Source organism: Tachyglossus aculeatus, chromosome 2 (genome assembly GCF_015852505.1).
Source record: "Tachyglossus aculeatus isolate mTacAcu1 chromosome 2, mTacAcu1.pri, whole genome shotgun sequence".
In the NCBI taxonomy this organism is placed as follows: domain Eukaryota; kingdom Metazoa; phylum Chordata; class Mammalia; order Monotremata; family Tachyglossidae; genus Tachyglossus; species Tachyglossus aculeatus.
The window spans coordinates 65,931,825-65,953,729 of record NC_052067.1 but is presented as its reverse complement, the minus strand read 5'-3'; the positions used below and the strand labels follow the sequence as shown (position 1 = coordinate 65,953,729).

Below are 21,905 nucleotides of genomic sequence, written 5' to 3'. Positions count from 1 at the left end.
AAACGATCAGGTGGAAGGCCTGGAACTAGGAGCATCAGGCACTGGATTCCTCCGGCAACCCAAATCCCTTCAACTGTATGGTCAGAATCCACCTCTTGCTTGTTAGCACATGAAGTTGGAGAAGTAGCATGGCCTAGTGGATAGAGCACAGGCCTGGATGTCGGAGAACCTGGGTTCTGGGCCTGGATGCTTGCTGTGTTACCTTAGGCAAGTTTCCTCAACTGTAACATCCCTGTTCTCCCTCCTCTTTAGACTGTGAGCCCCATACAGGACAGGGACTGTGTCTGACCTAATAACATCTATCTACCCCAGTGCTTAGAATAGTGTTTGACACATAGCAGGGGCTAAACAAATACCAAAACCGCCCCCACAAAACAGAATATAAAGCAGCAGGTAGACCAGTCTGGTGGGCAGAGAGGGGAGAGGGGTTGCCCAGTTAGAGAAAAGACTTTGCCAAGATCCCGATGCCAGGAGGTAGGCCTGAAAGCAGGCTTGTGTGGGGCAAACCCATTAATCCTGCAAGAATATCTCCTTAAATGCAAATACCACAAAAAAAGTTTTGGAAATAACACGTCCCGCATTGTGAAACCAGACTGAACTGCAGGAAGTAGTACTCACAGAGAAGTTCTTTGATATTTATAGTCAGTGAAGTTTATTACTTCTGCTTTAACTGAGCAGCTGTGCTATCAAACAGATTCTACGGGAGCTGGAATTTTGACATTAAACCCTGGGAACGACGGTGCAGCAATCCAAAGGAGCCATTTAGATCTAAAAGCCAGTGAGTGGCGGAGGTTAACACTGAAAAGAGTGTTGAGGAGTGGGGAAAAAAAGGTAATGAGAATCTTTCCCCTCAAGCCTTGCTTAGTTCTCATTCTGACTGGCAATATATCTTCTTCTTTTGAAACAAAACCTACCAACTGAACCCACAGTTCTATTGGGTTTAATCAATCAATCAATCAATGGTATTTATTGAGCTCTGACTTGTGCAGAGCACTGTACTAAGCCCTTGGGAGAGTGTGTTAGAACAGAGTTGCTAGACCAAATTCCCTGCTCACAATGAGCTCACAGTCTACAGGAGTTAAGTTCTTATTTGTGATTCAATTTTCTGATTGGATTAAGATTAGATTTGAAGGATGAAAGAATATACAAGAGTTTCCTTTTGGTCTGCCAGCCATACATCTGCTCAAATTGTAACATGATTGTAGATTGTAAACTCACTGTGGGCAGGGATTATATCTGTTATATTGTCATTTTGTATTCTCCCAAGTGTTCTGCACACAATAAACTCTCAATAAATACAACTGATGGATTAATATTCAGAATTTACACAGCGATTGACATTTTCCCAACACCATCCAATATATTTGATTTCAGACATGAAGTAGACAAAAATAAAGGTAACTGGATTAGCTGGAATTAAGAACCATGAATCATAGGTACCATGAGGGCAGGGACAATATCTTTAAGTATTCATTCAATCATATTTATTGAGCACTTACTTTATGCAGAGCACTGTACTAAGCGCTTGGGAGAGTACTATACAACAATAGACATGTTCCCTGCCCGCAACGAGCTTACTCCATCTTTCTTTTCTATTCTACATTCCCAAAGACATAGCACATTTTTTTGGTAATATCTGATAAGCACTTACCATGTGCCAGGTGCTGTCCTAAGCACTGGGGTAGATACAAGTTAATCAAATTAGATACAGTTCTTGTCCCACATGGGGCTCACGGTCTCAATCCCCATTTTACAGATGAGGGATCTGGTGTCCAGAGAAGTGAAATGACTTGCCCAAGATCACACAGCACACAAATGGCGGAGGCAGACTGATGATAGGGAGTTCATCCATCCTTTTCCCTTCTCGTGAGCCGTTCCTAGTCCCTAATGCCTGCCCACCTGCTCTACTAGTCTGCTCTACTCTGCTCTACTACTAGGAGAAGCAGTGTGGCTCAGTGGAAAGAGCATGGGCTTTGGACTCAGAGGTCATGGGTTCAAATCCCGGCTCTGCCAATTGTCAGCTGTGAGACTTTGGGCAAGTCACTTCACTTCTCTGGGCCTCAGTTACCTCATCTGTAAAATGATGATTAAGACTGTGAGCCCCCCGTGGGACAACCTGATCACTTTGTAACCTCCCCAGTGCTTAGAACAGTGCTTTGCACATAGTAAGTGCTTAATAAATGCCATCATTATTATTACTATCAATGGGCAGTGTTGAAGCGGCCAGCAGATGGTTCACCAGTCACGGGCACTCCTGGGCTCCCCAGACTTCATCAGTGGTCCTTGTGGGCTCTGGAAGAGAGGATGGTTCGGCTCTCACCCGCGTCAAGTCTATCAATCAATCAATTGTACTTACTGAGCACTGACTGTGGGCAGACTTGGGAGGCATGTGTACAGCGTAGGTCCAGAGCAGGAGAGCTATGTGGTGGCGCAGGGAGAGGGGAAGGAGGGAGAATGGAAACTCTTTCATGTCCCTCCTGCTACTGCTTCCAGTCCCCACCTTAGCTGCTAAGCCAAGGCGTGAAACTGTCACAGTGGAGGGAATGGTGCAGTCTTCTCTCTCGGGAAGGGAAGGAGAAGGCATCCATCTCCAAACAGTTGCCTCCCTCTTTCCCCACCCACTAGCAGCATGGCCTAGTGGAAAGAGCACAGGCCTGGGAATCAGAAGACATGGGTTCCAATCCAGGCTCTGCCGCATATCTGCTGTGTGATCTTGGGCATATTACTTCACTTCTCCGGACCTATTACCTCATCTGTACAATGGAGTTTAAGGCTGTGAACCACATTTGGGTCAGGGGCTGTGTCCAACCTGATTCCTTTTGTATCTACCCCACTGCTTGGCAGATGTACCCCATCTCCATTCAACAAAGAGCAGCTGCTTGATCCTGGGGCCCCCTACCTCCATTACACCACAGTGAGCTACTTCCCTTCCATTTCAATTTTCTTCAGGTAGCAAGGCTGTAAGATCCAGTTAGGAAGAATTAATCAATCAATCGGTGGTATTTATTGAGTACTTACTATGCACAGAGCACTGCACTAAGCACTTGGGAGAGTACAGTACTATGAGTTAGCTAACACATTCCCTGCCCACAATGAGCCTACAGTCTAGAGGGGGAGACAGACATTAATCAAACTAAATAATTTATAATATATAGCTGAAAGATATCAGCCAATCAATCATCCTTATTTACTGTACTAAGTGCTTGGGAGAGTATAATATAACAGAGTTGGTAGACACATTCCCTGCCCACAACAAGCTTATATTCTAGAGGGGGAGGCAGACATTAATATAAATAAACAATTTTTAATATATAATTCAAAAATATGTAGCTAAGAACTGCGGGGTAAAGTGGGTCAGAGAAGATAGGCAAAGAATAACTTTGACTTGCAATTGGTAGGTCTGATTCATACCTTTAGAGCATATATACCTATACAGAGATTATAAATACGAACCATCAGTATCATCTCACAGCTATTTAGTAAGTGTTTATATTGGAAGCAACAAGCTTCAGAAGGTTAGAAGGAAAATGATTGAAAACATTTCCTAGCTTTCAGAGGACTCCGTCTAGCCGGGGAGACAGCAAGTTGCACAGGGAACTACCCGACTTAAGAAATTTCAAAAGAATAGACTCTGATGCTTCAGAATAGCAACAGTTTAGTACTGCATAATTCCAAATGTAATGGTAGGAAACCTTGACACTTGGTCAATCAATCAATGGTGTTTGTTGAATGCTTACTGCGTGCAGAGCACTGTAATCAACCCTTGGGTGAGTATAACACAACATTCATTCATTCATTCAATCGTATTTATTGAGTGCTTACTGTGTGCAGAGCACTGGACTAAGCACTTGGGAAGTACAAGTTGGCAACATTATAGAGACGGTCCCTACCCAACAGCGGGCTCACAGTCTAGAAGGGGGAGACAGACAACAAAACAAAACATATTAACAAAATAAAATAAATAGAATAGTAAATGTGTACGAGTAAAATAAATAGAGTAATAAATCTGTACAAACATATATACAGGTGCCTGTGGGGAGGGGAAGGAGGTAAGGCGGGGGGGATGGGGAGGGGAAGAGGAATGGGGGGGCTCAGTCTGGGAAGGTGTCCTGGAGGAGGTGAGCTCTCAGTAGGGCTTTGAAAGGAGGAAGAGAGCTAGCTTGGCGAATGTGCGGAGGGAGGGCATTCCGGGCCAGGGGAAGGATGTGGGCCGGGGGTCGATGGTGGGACAGGTGAGAATGAGGCACAGTGAGAGTTGGTGGACATGTTCGCTGGCCATAACAAGCTTACAGCTTAGAGGGGAAACAGCCATTAAAATTCCTCTAGACTGTAAGCAGCTTGTGCGCAGGGGTAGTGCCTACCTAGTCTATTTTATTGTACTCTCCCAAGCACTCAGTACAGTGCTGTGCACATAGTAAGCACTCAATACATACCATTGATTGATGGCAAGAGAACTGGGAGTCAGAGGACTTGGGTTGCAATTCTGATTCTGCCACTTGCCTCCTGAGTGACCTTAGGCAAGTCACTGAACTGCTCTGTGCTTCAGTTTACTCATCTATAACTCACGTGGGGCAGGGACTGTGTCTGACTTGATTACGTTTTATCTACCATGGTGCTTGGTACATAGTTAAGGGCTTAACAACTACCATTATTGTCACTATTGTCCAAGCTTGTGATTGTAAAAATACTCTCCCAAGCACTCAGTACAGTGCTGTGCACATAGTAAACACTCAATAAATACCATTGATTGATTGATTGATTGCTGTTCAGGGGTTGGTAGATGAGGAAGGGTGGATTTCAGCTCCCAGGCCTCTGGCCACTCCAGGTGGTCAGAGAGGCAGCGTGGCCTAGTGGATATAGCAATGGCCTGGGAGTAAGGAGGACCTGGGTTCTGGTCCTGGCTCTGCCACTCGTCTGTTGTGTGACCTTGTTGCCAACTTGTACTTCCCAAGCACTTAGTACAGTGCTCTGCACACAGTAAGTGCTCAATAAATACAACTGATTGATTGATTGACCTTGGGCACTAAACTTCTCTGTGGTTCAGTTACCTCATATGTAAAATGGGGATTAAGACTGTGAGCCCTATGTGGGACATGGACAGAGTCCAATCTGATTAGCTTGTAGCTACCCCAGTGTTCAGTATGGTGTCTAGCACACAGTAAGCACTTAGCAAATACCACAAGAACAAGACAAAACAAAACAAAACTCAGGAGGATCCTGGTAGCAGCAGGTCACAAGCCTACTAGCTTTGGGCAGACTGATCCAACAGAAGCCACATTGATAAGCCACATTGAGAAGCAGCGTTGACTAGTGGATAGAGCACGGGCCTGGAATTCCGAAGGACCTGGGTTCTAGTCCTGCATCTGTCACTTGTCTGCTGTGTGACTTTGGGCAAATCACTTAAATGCTCTGTGACTTGGTTACCTCATCTGTAAAATGTGGATTAAGTCTGTGAGCTCCACATGGGACAGGGACAGTGTCCATCCTGATTACCTTGTATCTACCCCAACATTTAGAATAGTGCCTGGCACTAGTAAGCGCTTAACAAATACCATAAAAAACCGTCATTTAGGGTTGGCAGTGCTCTGTCCAACCCCTTCCCCAAGGTGAAGGGAGGCATCAAGATAAGTGGCAAAGAAGGCCAACCTGCAGACTTCCCTCCTATCCTACAGAAGGCCCTTGCATAGCCCTCTAGCAGGGTTCATGTGAAATTGGGTAGTGGAAATCATTTTTCTATTAGCCAATGAACCATCAAGAACTAGGGAATATTTCTAGAAGTCTCCTGGGTTTTCAAAAGTAGAAAAGAAAAAGATTCTGATGAGCATTTTAATGAGCCTTTCCTTAAAACACCAGCAACACAGTTGAAACAGGGACCATTGCAGAACATTATATTGAACAGGCTACAGGTTAGGATAGCTAGAGTAGGGCAACTTTACCTGAAAATGTGTATGTTTTTGCTCAGTTTTATTCAGGACTGCCCAGTTCAGTGCTCTAATGCCTAATTCAGCAGACATCTCCTTTCACTGCCATCCATCTGGTTCCTGTATTTCTGACAGACAGTTAGCAATATGACTTTCTTGCAACTCCTGACACAATACTGGACTGGGCAATTAGAGAAGCAGCGTGGGCTTAGTGTGAAGAACATAAGTCTGGGAGTCAGGTGACCTGGGTTCTAATCCAAGCTCTGCCACTTGTCCACTTTAAAGCCTTGGTCAAGTCACTTCACTTCCCTGGGCCTCAGATACCTCGTCTGAAAATTGGGGATTAAATCCTACTCCCTTCTTCTTAGACTGTGAGCCCTATGTGGGACAGAGAATATGTTGAACCTGATTATTTTGTATGTACCCCAGCACTTAGTACAGTGCTTTGCACACAGAAAACACTAAGCAGGTATCATTAAAAAAAAATCTGGCACTAAAGAAGATCAGCAGGTAATCAGCACAGAAAGAAAGAGTCCTGTAAGAGGAAAGCTGATTTGGGACTACTTTAGGGTGTTTCTTTAGTCAACAGAAACCATGTTTAGCAGGAGAGACTCTGAGTTTTCAAAAGAAAGTGGACAAAGGCCTACTGTATTATGTCAAAATATTACTCTGCAAAATCATGTTATTCAAGAGTCACTCTATTGTGGAGACAGCTATTTAAAGAGCATGATAGTTATTATCATCAGTGGTATTTACAGAGTTCTTGCTGAGTGCAGAGCACTGTACTAAGCACTTGAGAGAGTACAATGCAACAGAGTTGATAGACACGTTCCCTGTCCACAGTGAACTTACTCCTGGAAGTATATGTGAATACATGTGTAACAAATAACCACTTCCCCACTGTGCATCCCAAAAGATAGACCCAAAGGTCACAATCATTTCATGGATTGATTTGAAGAAGGCAACTGTTAGGGTCCCTTTTGTAATAAGTCAATGGTATTTATTAAGCGCTTACTGTGTGCAGAGCACTATATTAGGTGCTAGGGAGAGCACAATACAACAATAAACAGAAAGATTCCCTGCCCACAGCGATCTTACAGTCTAGAGGACAAGTTTACAATCTACCCCATTCAGAGCGTGGAATGGGTTACTAAATAAAGTTGCTCTGTCAACTAAATGGCTCTGCTGCCACTCCCACCAATCTTCCAGGCTGCATTTTGGCAAAAAAAAAAATAAAAAAATGTTTGTTTTGGGAGGAGAGAAAGGGGAAGCAATAGCTTATTGCTATTCATTCAGTCATATTTCAATCGTACTTACTGAGAGTATACTGTGTGTAGAGCACTGTACTAAATGCTTGCTTGTATGGGAACGTGTCTACCAACTCTGTTGTACTCTCTCGAGTGTTTAGTACATCTGCACATGGTAATTTGTGCTTAAATTACCACAATTATTATTATTACTAGTCAGGGAATCTGTCCTTTATTATTGTATTGTACTCTCCCAAGTGCATAGTATAGTGCTCTGCACACAGCAAGCACCCAACAAATATGACTGAGCCCAGACTGAGCCCCTTCCTTCCTCTCCCCCTCGTCCCCCTCTCCATCCCCCCATCTTACCTCCTTCCCTTCCCCACAGCACCTGTATATATGTATATATGTTTGTACATATTTAGTACTCTATTTATTTATTTATTTTACTTGTACATATCTATTCTATTTATTTTATTTTGTTAGTATGTTTGGTTTTGTTCTCTGTCTCCCCCTTTTAGACTGTGAGCCCACTGTTGGGTAGGGACTGCCTCTATATGTTGCCAATTTGTACTTCCCAAGCGCTTAGTACAGTGCTCTGCACATAGTAAGCGCTCAATAAATACGATTGATTGATTGATTGATTGATTGATGATTGACTGAATGACTAGTAGTCAGAGAGAGCATCACTTCAAATTACCCCTTACACAGGATGACACCTGAAATTATCCCTGAAATTACCCCTTACACACTCCAGATAGTGTTTGTTGACAGTTTTGCATAATTTCTACTTCACGCATCCCACCCGTGACCTTATGTGGAACCCTTACCTGCAAAGTTTGTGTCATCTTTTCCACCCCAAATAGCTTGCAGATTTTGTTTACTTTGATTGTATAAAAAAGTACCGTACTTGCCCTATAAGGAAAAAGGAAGTAGAATTCTAGTCGTATCTGTGTGATAGCCCATGATGCTCCTTCCTGTCTCCGTTACACTGTGAAATTCCACCTGCTTCCCCCTTGTCTTATAAAACCACATGTGTGAGAAGAGAACTGTTCAGTCTCTTTCTGCTCGGTCAATGGATTAGTAGTAGCAGAGGATCATGTGCTGTTTCTCCTGTTTTCCCTCAAGCCACTTGAGGTGAAAATACCCTGACTTGAGACCCCCAGAGGGTAAGTTGGATGAATTTATTTGTGCAGGACCATATGAAAGGCTAGAGTAAAATGCCTAATTAAGACCAGTTGCAAAAGGCAAAGGAGAGAAAACATCAGCTGCTATGTGGGGCTGATGTGTAGCATTGAGACAAAGGTTAAGAATGTTTAAAATTAGCACAGGGGATTTTTAACTTTCTTTGCAGCGATGAAGTTGCCGCAGTTTTTCATCTGCTCATCTGGTTTATTGCAACCAACAGCGTGGAAATGTAAAAAAGGTTTTATGAGTGAGAAAATGTGCAGGGTCTGGATGTACTAAATAAATATTTTTTTAAATTGTAAAAATATAAATGATTTAGGAAATTCATTTTTAACAGATTCTGCTTCTCCCTTTGGCATGTAGGAACAGTTGGAGTGATTTTAAATGATATCTCTCATAGAGCAAAATAATTTTTAAATTCTAAGGTTAGCAGGGAAGCCCCGACAGAGCCTGTTGTGTATGACTAAGGAGTAATCTAGTCTTTGTCAACTGTTTGTTGTAGGCAAGCACAAGAAAGCAAAGCAACAAGAGATACAGGGCTGACCCATCTGTGAGCAGGCAAGCTAATGAAGGTGTTAAGCAGTTGCAATGCTGTAAGTGGCATCTTTAATTGTTTGTTTCTGTTTAATCAACTCACAATATGTTCTGAATTTCAAAATAGAAAGGTTTTCACTAACTCTGGTTCTTTTGCTTTTTCTTTTAGTCAAAAACACTAAATTCCAGTAACATGGAGACTTTGATTGAGTGCCAGTCAGAGGTAGGAGATCAATGAAATGTTATATGCTATTCCATGACCAACAGAGGGAAAATGCTTTTATATTCTATTCTTAGTTGGGCTTTAGAATTAATCAATCGATTGATGGCATTTATTGAGTGCATAACTGTGTGCAGAGCACTGTAGTAAGCGGGAGAGTATGATAAACAGAGTTGGGAGTTGGTAGGCCTATTCCAAGACCACATAGAGCTAATGAAAAAACACAATATTCAATCATGTAATGGCAAAATTTAATCTATAAAATTGGTAACAAATTTCAAAGATTAATTCCTGAATTGTATGCATTATTTAGTCATCTTAAAGTAGTTTAGATTCATTGGTGCTGGGTTCTTTCTGTGTAGTGATTGTTTTGGGAGTTTCTCTGATAACTGATTTTTAACAGATAAATATGTTTTTAGGGTGACCTCAAGAAATGTTCCCTGATGGCACCATGTGATAGTGAAGATGGCATGTGCCATCTGATTGGTGAGTTTTGAAAACAAACTGTTCTCTCATATTTAGGGTTTACAAAACCACAACAGCTTTCTTTTACTAGGAATTTGTTTTATCAAATTTTTTTTCTAATGACCGCAGAACATTAACACTTAGATAGCAGGCTATCTAAGTGACTCTAAGAAGGGATTGCTTATTATTTACTCTCTCTAGATGACTGCAGTCTTCAATGAGTTAGGAATTCATTTTTCAGTTCTTCAGCCCATTTAACCTTTCTGCAGTTAGGTTACACAATTCACAATTATTTCTCCACTCTCTATTTTTCTAGAGTAATTTTGATCTTAAAAGGCAATAAACAAGTCTTATGGTACCAACTATGAGACTGCCAAAGGAAACTATACTTTACAGTATAGCGTAAGCTGAACCTACCACTTGTGGAATTGGGAAGCAGTGTGGTCTAATGGCAAGAGAAGATAACTGGGAGTCAGAGGACTTGGGTTCCAATCCCGATTCTGCCACTTGCCTCTTGAATGACCTTAGGCAAACCACTGAACTGCTCTGTGCTTCAGTTTACTCATCTATAACTCACGTGGGGCAGGGGCTGTGTCCAACTTGATTATGTTTCTATCTACCATGGTGCTTGGTACACAGTTAAGGGCTTAACAAATACCATTATTGTCACTATTAACCATCCTTGCGATGGCTTTACAATTAAATACACATACAATACCTGTCCACACACACACACACTCATCTATGTAGTTCCACGCCTAGGATTCTAAATTAATTCCAGATACTAGAAACATTCTTTACTTTCCTTTTTCCAAGAAAAATATATTTCATATTCAAGTTTGTTCTTAAATACAGGTTTTTGAGAGCGGGTTCTACAAGTATACTTTGGAGGTAATATCAATGAACATTTTCTGATGATGGTTTGTTTGTTTAATCTTTCATAGCAAATTTGACTTTGACGCCGCCAAACTAGGTCATCTGAGCCTCCAGGGTAGGGCCTGGCCTCGTTTAAAAAACTGGGAAACCAAACAGTTGAGAAGCAGTATGGCCTAGGGGGTAGAGCATGGACCTGGCTTCTAATTCTAACTCTGCACTTGTCTGCTGTGTGACCTTGGGCAAGTCACTTCATTTCTCTGTGTCTCAATTACCTCATTTGTAAAATGGGGATTGAGGCCGTGAGCCCTACACAGGACAGGGACTGTGTCCAAATCAATTCGCTTCTATCCACCCCAGCACTTATTACAGTGCCTGGCGTATGTAAAGCCTTACCAAATGCCCTCACTATTATCATTATTACTCTAGCACCCAGTTTCTCTGGTGGGAAACAAGTTTCTGCTCAATTCCGCTTTGTGGCAAAATAAAATCCCAGAGTAGACTCACATTAAAACTCTCATTAGGAGTGGGCAAGGTTGAAGTTCAACATTAACAGGTGTTCAGAAGGCAGGAGGAAGAAACATTTCACGTGGCATAGCTGCTAAATCCTCAGGAAACGGTGCCTCCTTCAGGCTAACCGATATCACAGTCGTTTGAGCTGGCCCTCCCAGCGTCACCTTAAGCAAACGTCTTCCTCTTTCTCTTTCCTTTCCTTCACCAGCAATAGATTTTTTTTCACCCGAGGGGCAAACCAATGAATAAATTGCGATGCATTCCCACTTAACTAATACCCAATGAATTAAAATCCATAGGATAAAGCTGCAGTTGTTGTGACACGTAGTGTCTTGTAAGAACCTTGCAAGATGCCGACTGAAGAATGAAAACAGGAAAGGTGGAGACCTTGAAAAGATTGTTGGTGTGAATGTTTTGAGCTCGTTGCCTTGGAAGCCATGTAGTTGTTTTTTCTGTGTGGTTGTGCTTATTTATTTGTGCTTATCCTATTTTCTTGTTTTTTTTTGCATGATCTGTCTTAGTTTACATGCTGGATTTCAGTTTTTTATGTTTGTTTGGAGTTTTTTAGGTGTTCGTTAAGTGCTTAATATGTGGTAGGCATGTACTAAGCAGTGGGGTGGATACAAGCAAATCGAACTGGACACAGTCCCTGTCCCACAAAGGGCTGCTCCCCAATCTTAATCCCCAATTTACAGATGAGGTAATTGAGGCCCAGAGAAGTGAAGTGATTTGCCCAAGGTCACACAGCAGGTAAGTGGAAGAGCTAGGACTAGAACCCAGGTCCTTCTGACTCCCAGGCTTGTGCTCTATCTACTAGACCACACTGCTTCTCTGCTGTTCAGTATATAAATGCACTTAGTTTATGTTAACATTTCACCCAACTTGTCTATTATTATTGTTGACCACAGATAACAAGAAGAGAAAGAAGGTGCTACCTTGGCCTTTCCCAATGAGAAGGAATTTATCTTCATCTGATGCTCCTGGATCCTCAGAGACAGAATCCAAGTTCCCTCTCTTTGATCGGCCCCTGTCAAGTATCTGTGGGGGGGATGGATTACTCCCCAAATCAATCCAGGTGAGCAGGCAGTTCTTTGTATACTCAACCCACATAAAATCCAGGTCTTTATTTTGAATGTCTGAACTGGAAAATGGCTTTATCAGTTTCCCTCTGAACCTCTTGGCCTCGATTGATTTGTGTTATTGTATTATGATGCTTGTCGAGCACTTCCTATGTGTCAAGCACTGTTCTAAGTGCTGGGGTAGATACAAATTAATCAGGTTGGTCACAGTTCCTGTGCCCCATGGAGCTCAAGGACCAAATAGCCGGGAGAAAAGACATTGAATACCTTTTGACAGATGAGGCATTGAGGAGTTAAATGACTTGTCCAAGGTCACACAGCAGGCTGGTGGAAGAGCCATGATCAGAACCCAGGTCCTCTGATTCCCAGGCCCGTGCTCTTTCTGCTAGGCCACAACCTTATTTCTTGCAGAGTTCCCTCCCTTGTCAAGGAGAGGGCATCGGGAAATTTCATAGCAGCAACTAGAAATTCATTGTTTTCCAATACCTTGCTCCCACATTGCAGATCTTCTGCATGCCCAGTTCCTTTAATAAGCCACGAATGCTGAAAGTCTGCACCTCTGGAGCAATGGAGAACAGAAACCTGATTGCAGCGTAGTCTACAAGGAATGTTACATGATCACTCCACCAGGATGGGATGCAGTGGGGTCCCTAAGCTGAGAGGCTTACTATTTCTTACCTCCGTTAAAAACATCTCCTAAGGAAGTATACTGACCACTTACAGACGACTGTTTATTAAAACTGGATTAGATTTAAAAATAATTCTGTAAAGTCCTACAATGGTGTTTACCTTAGCTTTCAGATATATGCAATGAAGCCTTTTCTACTGCAACCCTGGACATAAAATTGAAAAGAAACACCCCAGCACTCAGTACAGTGCATGGCACAGAGTAAGTGCTCAATTAATACCAGTGGTTGCTTAAAAAATACTACAATTAGTATTGTAAAAAATGTTGCCATTAAAGAGTCTATCCAGAGCCTTCCTAAAGTACCCTCATTCAGAAACAAGATGTCTTGGATGAAGAATAACATTATTTCAATTTCTCCAAATGTGCTTCCTACAGGAGATCCTTACCATCCTATACATTAAAGGTCCTGTGACTGAAGGGATATTCCGAATAGCGGCGAATGAGAAAGCCCGCAAGGAGCTTAAGGAAGAGCTAAACTCAGGAGGAACAGTGATCTTGACAACCAAACCTGTGCATTTATTGGCTGTTGTCCTCAAGGTAATTCACTTTACACATTTTTAATGGTATTTTTATTTTATTTTATTTTAATTGTAAGCACAAGCTAATCAGGTTGGACACAGTCCCTGTTCCACCTGGAGCTCACAGTCTTAATCCCCATTTTACAGATGAAGTAACTCCATCACAGAGATGTGCAGTGACATGCCCAAAGTCACACAGCTGACGAATAGAAGAGCTGGGATTAGAATCCAGCTCCTCTTACTCCCAGGCCCACGCTCTTTCCACTAGGCCACACTGCTTAAATATCTGTAATTCATTTAATGTATCCGTAATTCATTTATTTATATTAATGCCTGTCTCCCCCTCCAGACTGTAAGCTCATTGTGGGCAGGGAACTTGTCTACCAACTCTGTTATATTATACTCTCCCAAGTGCTTAGTACAGTGCTCTGCACACAGTAAGCACTCAATATACAAAATTAATCGATTGCTCCTCAGGCAGGCACTTGCAGGCACAGTGGTATTTCAAAGGCGAGGGTTGTGGAAACAATGATGAATCGTATTAAAAAATCAAAAGCCCCAGGATGTATTTGCGACACAACAGATCGATGCTAAAGAACAGGCCTTTCCACCTTCCAGGACTTTCTCAGAAGCATCCCAGCTAAGCTACTTTCATCTGAGCTATCTGGTGAATGGATGGCCGCCCTTGAGAAGCCAAAGGATAATGAGAGAATCCAAGGGCTGAAAGAGTAAGTAAGGCCTGGTTCCTTGGAGACACGTAGCCTACATATTCCCTATCTACACCTCAGGTGTTTCCTTTGCAATTAGTGAAGGAACTCAACTGGTAAATTGAGAATATTTAGTGAAAAGGACAAAGTCCTAAAAAACCCATTTAAAAGACATGGAATTTTAGGCATCGTAAAGTAGCGGCATCTACTCTGAAGCAGTCATTTTCCTACTTTCTTAAATGTTCTTCCTAAATGACCAAAGTCCCTTAAAGCTAATTTTGGTAGTCTTGAAGCCTTTTTTATGTTAAAAAGTCACAAGATTAATCTGAGAATTCCACATTAGAGAGTATCAAAAGAGTTCATGTAGCTTCTGTAGGTGACCAACTATCTCCCAGAAAGTAGCTTAAGCACTGAGAAGCTCCAGCCTGTTAAATCTTCCTTTGTAAAATAGTGAGTTGGCATGTGGTTTTGTCATTTTATAGGCTGGAAAAAAGGGCAACAGAGAGATTAAACAAAAATGATTAAATATGATTTCTACTATGCCATTTTGACTAAACTAATTAAATAGTTTGAAATAGTTATATCTTCTATAATTAGTTATCGCAAATTCCAGGAATGCTATAAGAAAGACTTTTCCTTCTTACAGGGTTGCTATAATGCTAAAGAGGAGATGAGGCTTTTGCCCCTAGAAAATCAGTTTGAGTCAGGCGGTGTGAGGAACACCTCCAGTGATGATGATGATGGCATTTGTCACAGTGCTCTGCACACAGTAAGCGCTCAATAAATATGATTGAATGAATGAATTTGTCAAGCGCTTACGTATGTGCTGAGCACTGTTCTAAGTGCCGGGGGTAGGTACAAGGTAATTAGGTTGTCCCACGTGGGGCTCACAGTCTTAATCCCCATTTTACAGATGAGGTAACTGAGGCACAGAGAAGTGAAGTGACTTGCCCTAAGTCACACAGCTGATCAGTGGCGGGGCTGGTATTAGAACCCATGACCTCTGACTTCCAAGCCCAGGCTCTTTCCACTGAGCCATGCTGCTTCCAGTGCTAAGAATGAAGGAGGCAGAAAGACTTTCAGGACAGAATATCATAGCAACTGTCTCTCTTCTCCCCCAACCCGTGATCCCCTTTTTACAAAATGTAGGGCTTTTATTATTTTGTTTTAATAAAGATCTCACCTCTGGGATCTTCAGTGCATTGAGGTCATCTAGTTTCCAAAGATGAACAACTTTCAATAAGAGTCTGAACAAAACTTTTGCAATTTTGATAACAAGACCTGCCATTCATTTAAAAAAAATGATGGGTTGGACAGGATGAGGAGGGTGATTTGAAACTTGTTAAAACTCAAGTCAGACTGGTTATTGTACCTCGGTTAATTCTGAATTTTTTTTTTTTTTTTAATTCTAGAGTGGCTGGTAAACTGCCCACCCCAAATGTTCTGCTGTTAAAGCATTTGGTCTGTTTGCTGAACCACATCAGCAAGAATGCAGAAGTCAACAAGATGGCATCAAGTAACTTAGCTATCTGCATAGGACCCAACATGTTGACCCTAGAGAAAGACCACAGTGATTCCTATGAAGCACAGAAAGAGTTGAACAATAAGGTTTGTTTATCTTTTAGCCCTGCCTGGGCTGTTCCAAATCTTCTCCACTCTGCACACCCTTCTTTCTTTCAAGAGACAAGCAGAGAAATATTGCTGAAAATCTCCATTTCTACTCAAGATGAAAGCGGTACATAAAATACATAGTGAAAAGGAATTCCTAATCTTTTCAGCAATTCAGTGTTCAGCAGAGGGCTGTGGGAGATGAGTCAAACTGCCTTCAGTGATGTTGATGTAATATTAAACTGAGAAAAAGCCACAAGTCATGGCTTAGCTGGCTCCTACTTTAAGAAGGAACAATCTCAACTATTTTTAAAATCCCATTCTCTGAGACATCTCTAATCGTTATAATTCTGGATGAAGGAAAGCAGCAATAGAAAGTAGTTTGTGGGTACAATACAACACATAATAAATATAAGTATGCTAATTGGTTAAAAATGATCCCCTGAAAGTAATCTGGAACCTGGCAGAACGCGGCTCCCGTCAAAAAAATGTCCCAGAATAGGTGACTGTGGGAAGGTGGAAGTTGTTGTGAGCCTTCCCCGCCCCCAATAATAATAATTGTGGAATTTAAGTGCTTACTACGTACCAAGTCCTGTGCTAAGCGCTGGAGTAGATACAAGTTAATCAGGTTGGACCCGGTTCCTGTCCCACAAGGGGCTCACACTCTTCATCTCCATTTTACAGATGAGGTTACTGAGGCCCAGAGAAGTGAAGTGACTTGCCCAAGGTCTCACAGCAGACAAGTGGTGGAGCCAGAATTAAAACCCAGGTCCTTCAGACTCCTAGGCCCGTGGTTTAGCCTCTAGGCCCTGCTCCCCCACCCCAAACCCAGTCTCTTTGGTTGCCCTCAGCTAGCACCCTGACCCTTTCAATTTACTCCACTCTGAAGTCCTGGGCTATGTGCCTGGCTGCTCCTTCAGCGGCTGACTGGCCACTTCCCGACCTCCCACCATCAGAGGCTTACTCGCCAAGGGAGTATGGCCACCCTGCCACCCTTCTGCTACATTTGTTTTTTTTTACTTTAAGCATGATTATAGAATAAAAAATGTGACATTCACTTTAGACAACAGGAACGGAGCTAACGTTTTCATGTTTCGTTGAGAATTGGCACAAGGAAAATCTAGTTTTCAGATGCTCATAATGTACGTGTTGTTCATTCAGGTGAACACCTTGGTGGAATTCCTCATTGACAACTGCTTTGAAATATTTGGGGATGAGAATCCTCTGCACCTCAGTGTAACTTTGGATGACTCACTGGAACAGGTCAACAATTCAGGTACTAAATTGTTTCTTTGTTATCTGTAGCTTCACAAACTCTCCTGTAGACATCAGAATTAAGCGAGGTGCTTCCAACAGTCTGAACCCTAACACTCCTTTTTTACAGACAGTGCCACTAGAAAACACAATTTCACAAAGCTCCCAGCCTCAAAATCTGGCCTTTTTCAAGACCAGAAATTTTTCTTCCATTCCCATAGACAGGCCATGATGGACAGTTGTTAATTCCCAACCTTCGTCTAGGAGGTTAGCCAGACCTGCATTCCCCTATTATCAATCAACTGCGTCTGTTGAGTGCTTACTATGTGCAGAGCACTGTACTAAGCTCCTGGGAGAGTATAATACAGCAGAATTAGCAGACACTATTACAGAATAAATACCAAAGAATGCATTTTGAAAATGAAACATCAATAAAAGATGAACTTACCGATTTGAGGAGTGGTAGAAAAGTATATTCTTCTGTTGTCCTTTGTCCTCTTCCAGACCTATTGCTCTCTGCCATTGAGTTTCTCTTATTTCTCTCCATCTGAAAATCCTAGATTCAGATAGAGATCATTTAAGAGCCAGGGCAATAAAATCCTTGTCAGACCAAAATAATTATTGACTATCTAAAAACCTGTGCTTTGCACAGGGGTAAAAGAGTTCCAGGTACCGGCACTCAGAATCACAGAGTCAGGCAAATACAGAGGGGAAGGAGAGATCCCCCTGGCACGAGAACCCCTCAAAGAGTCACTGGCTCTCTGGTGTCTTTACTGCCTCCACGATGGCCACTCTGACCTTGGCTACATCCCAGCCCTTCTGTGTCCTGCCTTGTGGGTGATGGAAACAGCACCCGTCTTGTGGGTGAAGAGGACCACCTGAAGCCAGCCCCTAGAGAGATGTGAAGGAGTGGAGATGCACATTATGTATGGGCCCCCAATCCCCTTGATCTCTCAGTCAATCACTGACTGGGAGCCATCTGGGAGTGAATCAAAAGGCACTCAGGAGGCAACCCTAACAGTGCCTGACTCTCCTTTATTAATATCGATGGGAGCTATATTACATATCTTACACTGAGGAGTAGCATGGTCTAATGGACAGAACATGGGCCTGTCTGCTGTGTGACCTTGGGCAAGTCACTTACCAACTCGGGGCCTCAGTTAACTCATCTGTAAAATGGGGATTAAGAAGGAGAGCTCTATGTGAGGCAGGGACTACGACCAACCCGATTTGCTTGTATCCACCCCAGCAAAGCCTGGCACATAGTAAGAACTTAATACCACAATTATTATTATTGTTATTATTAGCAATATTTTTCAGACTGTGAACCCCAAGCGGGACCTGGATTGTGTCCAACCTGATTAGCTTGTATCCACTCCAGAGCTTAGTACTTACTAAGTACATAGTAAGGGCTCGACAAATACTGTAAAAAAAAAGTCTGATTGGTCTCTCACATCCCCTAGATCTCTCAATTCCACAAAATGACTCTGAGTTCAACGGTCCAGAACTGGAGAAAGTTGGCACCTGTTCCAGCATCTCCCCGAACACACAGTTCCCGCTGACCAGAAGAACTACCGGAAACTCGGATGGTGGCCGGCTCTGTCAGATCCAGTCCCACATGGAGCCGGTCTCTTCCTCCTTTCCCAGGCCGAGAAGTTCCCTCAGCAAGCTGGACAGGAGATACTCAGAGCCAAACGTGCTGTCCTCCCAGGAGTGCCGGGGGATGGGAATCAAAGGCCAGAAGCTAACTAAAAGTGAGGATGCCTTTACCGTGGTCCGGGCCAGCCCTGGTGTTGAGAACCAAAAAGTGGAAAAGTCATTTCCGCCATCCTGTTCACCTGCTGTTGAATCGGGAAGCAAACACTCACTGAACCTTGCAGCAAAGGACAGCACTTCAGGCTCAGAATCGTCCTCCAAGACCTCCTCCAGCTGTTCCCTGGATAGCTCCGGTGACAGCTCTGTCTTTACAACCTCTCCGGGAGTTTCCCCTTCAAAGCATTTCTTCACCAGGCATCAGTCCTTTACTGTGAAATCTGTTGATAAAAACAGCAAACCCACCAGGGAAATCAAAAAGCACTCCATGTCTTTTTCTTTTGCCTCTCGCAAGAAAATGCTAGCCAAAACCCAAAGCTTGGGATGTGGAAAAGACCCAGTGAAGAAAGACTCCAAGAAGGAAAGTCAACTCTGTGGAAGAATTGTCCAGGAAATCTGGACTGAATCTAATAACATTCCTGCTCTGGGACATGGACCAAGGCCCCGAGTCCTGTCAGTCGATGAGATTTTTCAATACGTCAATCAGAAGAGCCCTGGAAAGCCCCCATCCTATGAGGAAGCTGTCCGAAACTGCCTGTGTCCTGAAATCTCTTCCCCGGGGAGTCAGACTGTACAAAGTATGAGAGACACTATGAGTAATCATGACGCTTTGCTACCAACTCAGTTTACTAACCCCAGAGTGAACTCAACAAATTCAGACCAGAAAGACCTATTCAGTAACCATAGGTTATCTACAGCAAGGCATGCTCAGGCTCTGGCTGGCTGTGCCAGGGCCTCTGTGGAAATTAAGGAGCAAGAGACTTTAACCCCCAAAGCCATTGTGTCCCGTCTAAGGTCCGCGCCTGAGTCCTTTCAAAAGAACAGACAAGACTATTTAATTAGACGCTGCAGTCAGCCTATCTTTGAGGTTGACCAACTCCAATACGCCAAGGAATCATATGTCTAAGAGACTCTGGTCGAGCATGAATTTGTTTCTTAAATGTGGTAGGTAGGAAGAACTCCTGGAGTGAATTGCTCTCAAAATTCGACTTCCTAAAAGTTGAAGACTTAAACTCTTTTTAGAAACCGTTTAAAAGCCTTAAAAAGAGTTCTACTCAACTGATTTCTAAAATGGGCATTCATATGTATGTGAGTTTGTGCAATATGTATCTAGTGTATGAAACGTTTTGTCTATAAAGTATCACACTGGAAGATGAATTGAATGCTGCTAGATGTCGTTGTTGTGTGCCCTTAGGGCAGTTTTCTTGGAGATATACGCAACCTTCTCTTTTCTTCACTCTGCATGTATCTTCAAAAGCCATGCCTTTCTTAACATTGTCCAAGCAATTTAAGAATCTCTATAAGAAATCTAGCACGGATGAGCCACTTAAATATATCTGTTCATGCATGGGAGAGAAAAAAACTGCCAGAAAACACAGTTCCGTGTTTCAAGTTCATCGATCAATCAATGGTATTTATTGAGAGCTTACTATGTGCTGAGCACTGTACTAAGCACTTGGGAAAGAACAGTACAGAGTTGGCAGACATGTTCCCTGCCCACAAGGGACTTCCAGTCTAGAGACAGTAACAGAATGGTCTTAACCTGCCATGTGAATGCCAGGAAGTAGAGCAAATGCTGAAAATTAAAGTTGAAACAATTAAGCTCTTAAGGCTCTATTATAAACACCGAGAAGAAAATTTATCTTTAAATTTATAAAAACTTTTTGATGAATGTCCTTTAAAACCTTCTCATTAAGTTTAGGCAAATGAATGGAAATGTAAGGTGTTATCATAGTTAATAATGCTCATTTATATGGCAAGTTTCTCTAGAGTTCAGAGTGATCTTATATTGTGGGTGTGAAGTATGAACACTGCATGGTGGAGATTGTTTTCAACTTTCATTGTTATTTCACTACAATAGAGCACCTTTCTCACTGAAAAATGCTGCTGTCCATTCTTTAACAACAAGTTGTGTGCTTATGAGGGATCTGGTAAACATACAAAAGTTTTCTACTCTACAGATCAGATACATCTGAGGCTTGGTATAAACTGGAAAAAGGTTTTATAAGTCAGAATAAGAAACGTTTATAAACATTATATATCCAGGTACTCCTAGTCAAAGTGAATAATGTGCTATAACTTTCCACTTCCTTTTCTTTTTCACTTCAAGGGCTATGGCTAAAAGCCAGGAGCCCTCAATTCTGTTCCTTTTTTTGCAACATTACTGTGAGATCATTGGGAGGCAGCATGGTCTAGTGGAAAGAGCATGAGCCCAGGAGTCAGAGGAGTCAGAGGACCTGGGTTCTAATCCTGGCTCTTCCATTTGTCTGCTGTGTGGCCTTGGGCAAGTCGCTTAACTTCCCTGTGCCAGAGTTACCTCATCTGTAAAATGGGGATTAAATCCTACTCCCACCCACTTAGACTGTGAGCTCCATGGGGAACAAGGACTGCGCCCAACCTGATGGTCTTGTATCTAACCCAGTGCTTAGTACAGTGCCTGGCACATAGTAAATGCTTAGCAAGTACCATTAAAAAAAATCCCAGATGTCAGCCTTTCTTTACCTATGCCTCCTCCTTTTATGCAGAGGTAGCATATATCCTCTGCATATCATTAAGTATGATATTCATTAGGAGTTGTTCATGATATTCACTAGGAATTGACCTGCTAACGTCACCCAGCTTCTTGGACAGTCCAGGAAATTGAATAAATTCCAGTTGCTAGTACCTTGCCTGTACTCTTTCCCATAAATCTCAAGGTTATTTACACCCCTGGAATACTATTCTATTTGATCTATTAAACTGTAAGCTCCTGGCGGGTAAAGATTGTGTTTTTTATCCTTATTGCATGCTCCCAAACACCTAGTACATTACACACATACACACACAGTAGGTGCTCAATACAACTGTTTTTGTAAAACCCCATGAACAAGGGTGGTCCTTCTTTACTCTAATTATTCTGAAGTGAGGGAATGGCCATGGTGATTCAAGTGGGGGCTCTCTTCCTCTTTTACCTCTGTGATGCAATGGCCTTGCTTAACAATCATCAATAGTATTTATTGAGCACTTACTATGTGCAGAGCACTGTACTAAGTTCTTGGGAAGTATAAATTGGCAACATATACATATGTTTATGTATATACATATATGTCTGCCAACTCCAGAAACTCTAGGTTCTCTACTTTGGTAGCCAAGAGTGTGAGATTATTTATTTAGTGTGCGATTTTATTTATCAAAGTGTCTTTTGTCTTTGAAAATTAAATATTTACATATGTCTGCATACATTTAATTATTAATAATAATAATGGCATTTATTAAGCACTTACTATGTGCAAAGTACT

The 21,905-nt window shown here is 42.3% G+C and overlaps 1 protein-coding gene across 1 annotated transcript; it reads left to right on the top strand.

The window, feature by feature from the left end:
* The first annotated feature begins 8,260 nt into the window (after nt 1–8,260).
* Nucleotides 8,261–20,472, top strand: LOC119949664 (T cell activation RhoGTPase activating protein). Its single transcript, XM_038771563.1, has 10 exons — nt 8,261–8,337; nt 8,859–8,949; nt 9,060–9,113; nt 9,530–9,596; nt 11,870–12,036; nt 13,104–13,265; nt 13,865–13,974; nt 15,366–15,561; nt 16,723–16,837; nt 18,279–20,472. The coding sequence occupies exons 2-10, from the start codon at nt 8,923–8,925 to the stop codon at nt 19,532–19,534; spliced, it is 2,154 nt and encodes a 717-aa protein (XP_038627491.1). The 5' UTR covers nt 8,261–8,337; nt 8,859–8,922; the 3' UTR covers nt 19,535–20,472.
* Nucleotides 20,473–21,905: the final 1,433 nt, after the last annotated feature.

Bases quoted from the DNA above. Each gene is read 5' to 3' on its own strand.
- LOC119949664 (XM_038771563.1), top strand. From the start codon at position 8,923: ATGAAGGTGTTAAGCAGTTGCAATGCT. The intron at 9,114-9,529 runs GTAGGAGATCAA...ATATGTTTTTAG, and splicing joins TGATTGAGTGCCAGTCAGAG to GGTGACCTCAAGAAATGTTC. The intron at 12,037-13,103 runs GTGAGCAGGCAG...TGCTTCCTACAG, and splicing joins TACTCCCCAAATCAATCCAG to GAGATCCTTACCATCCTATA.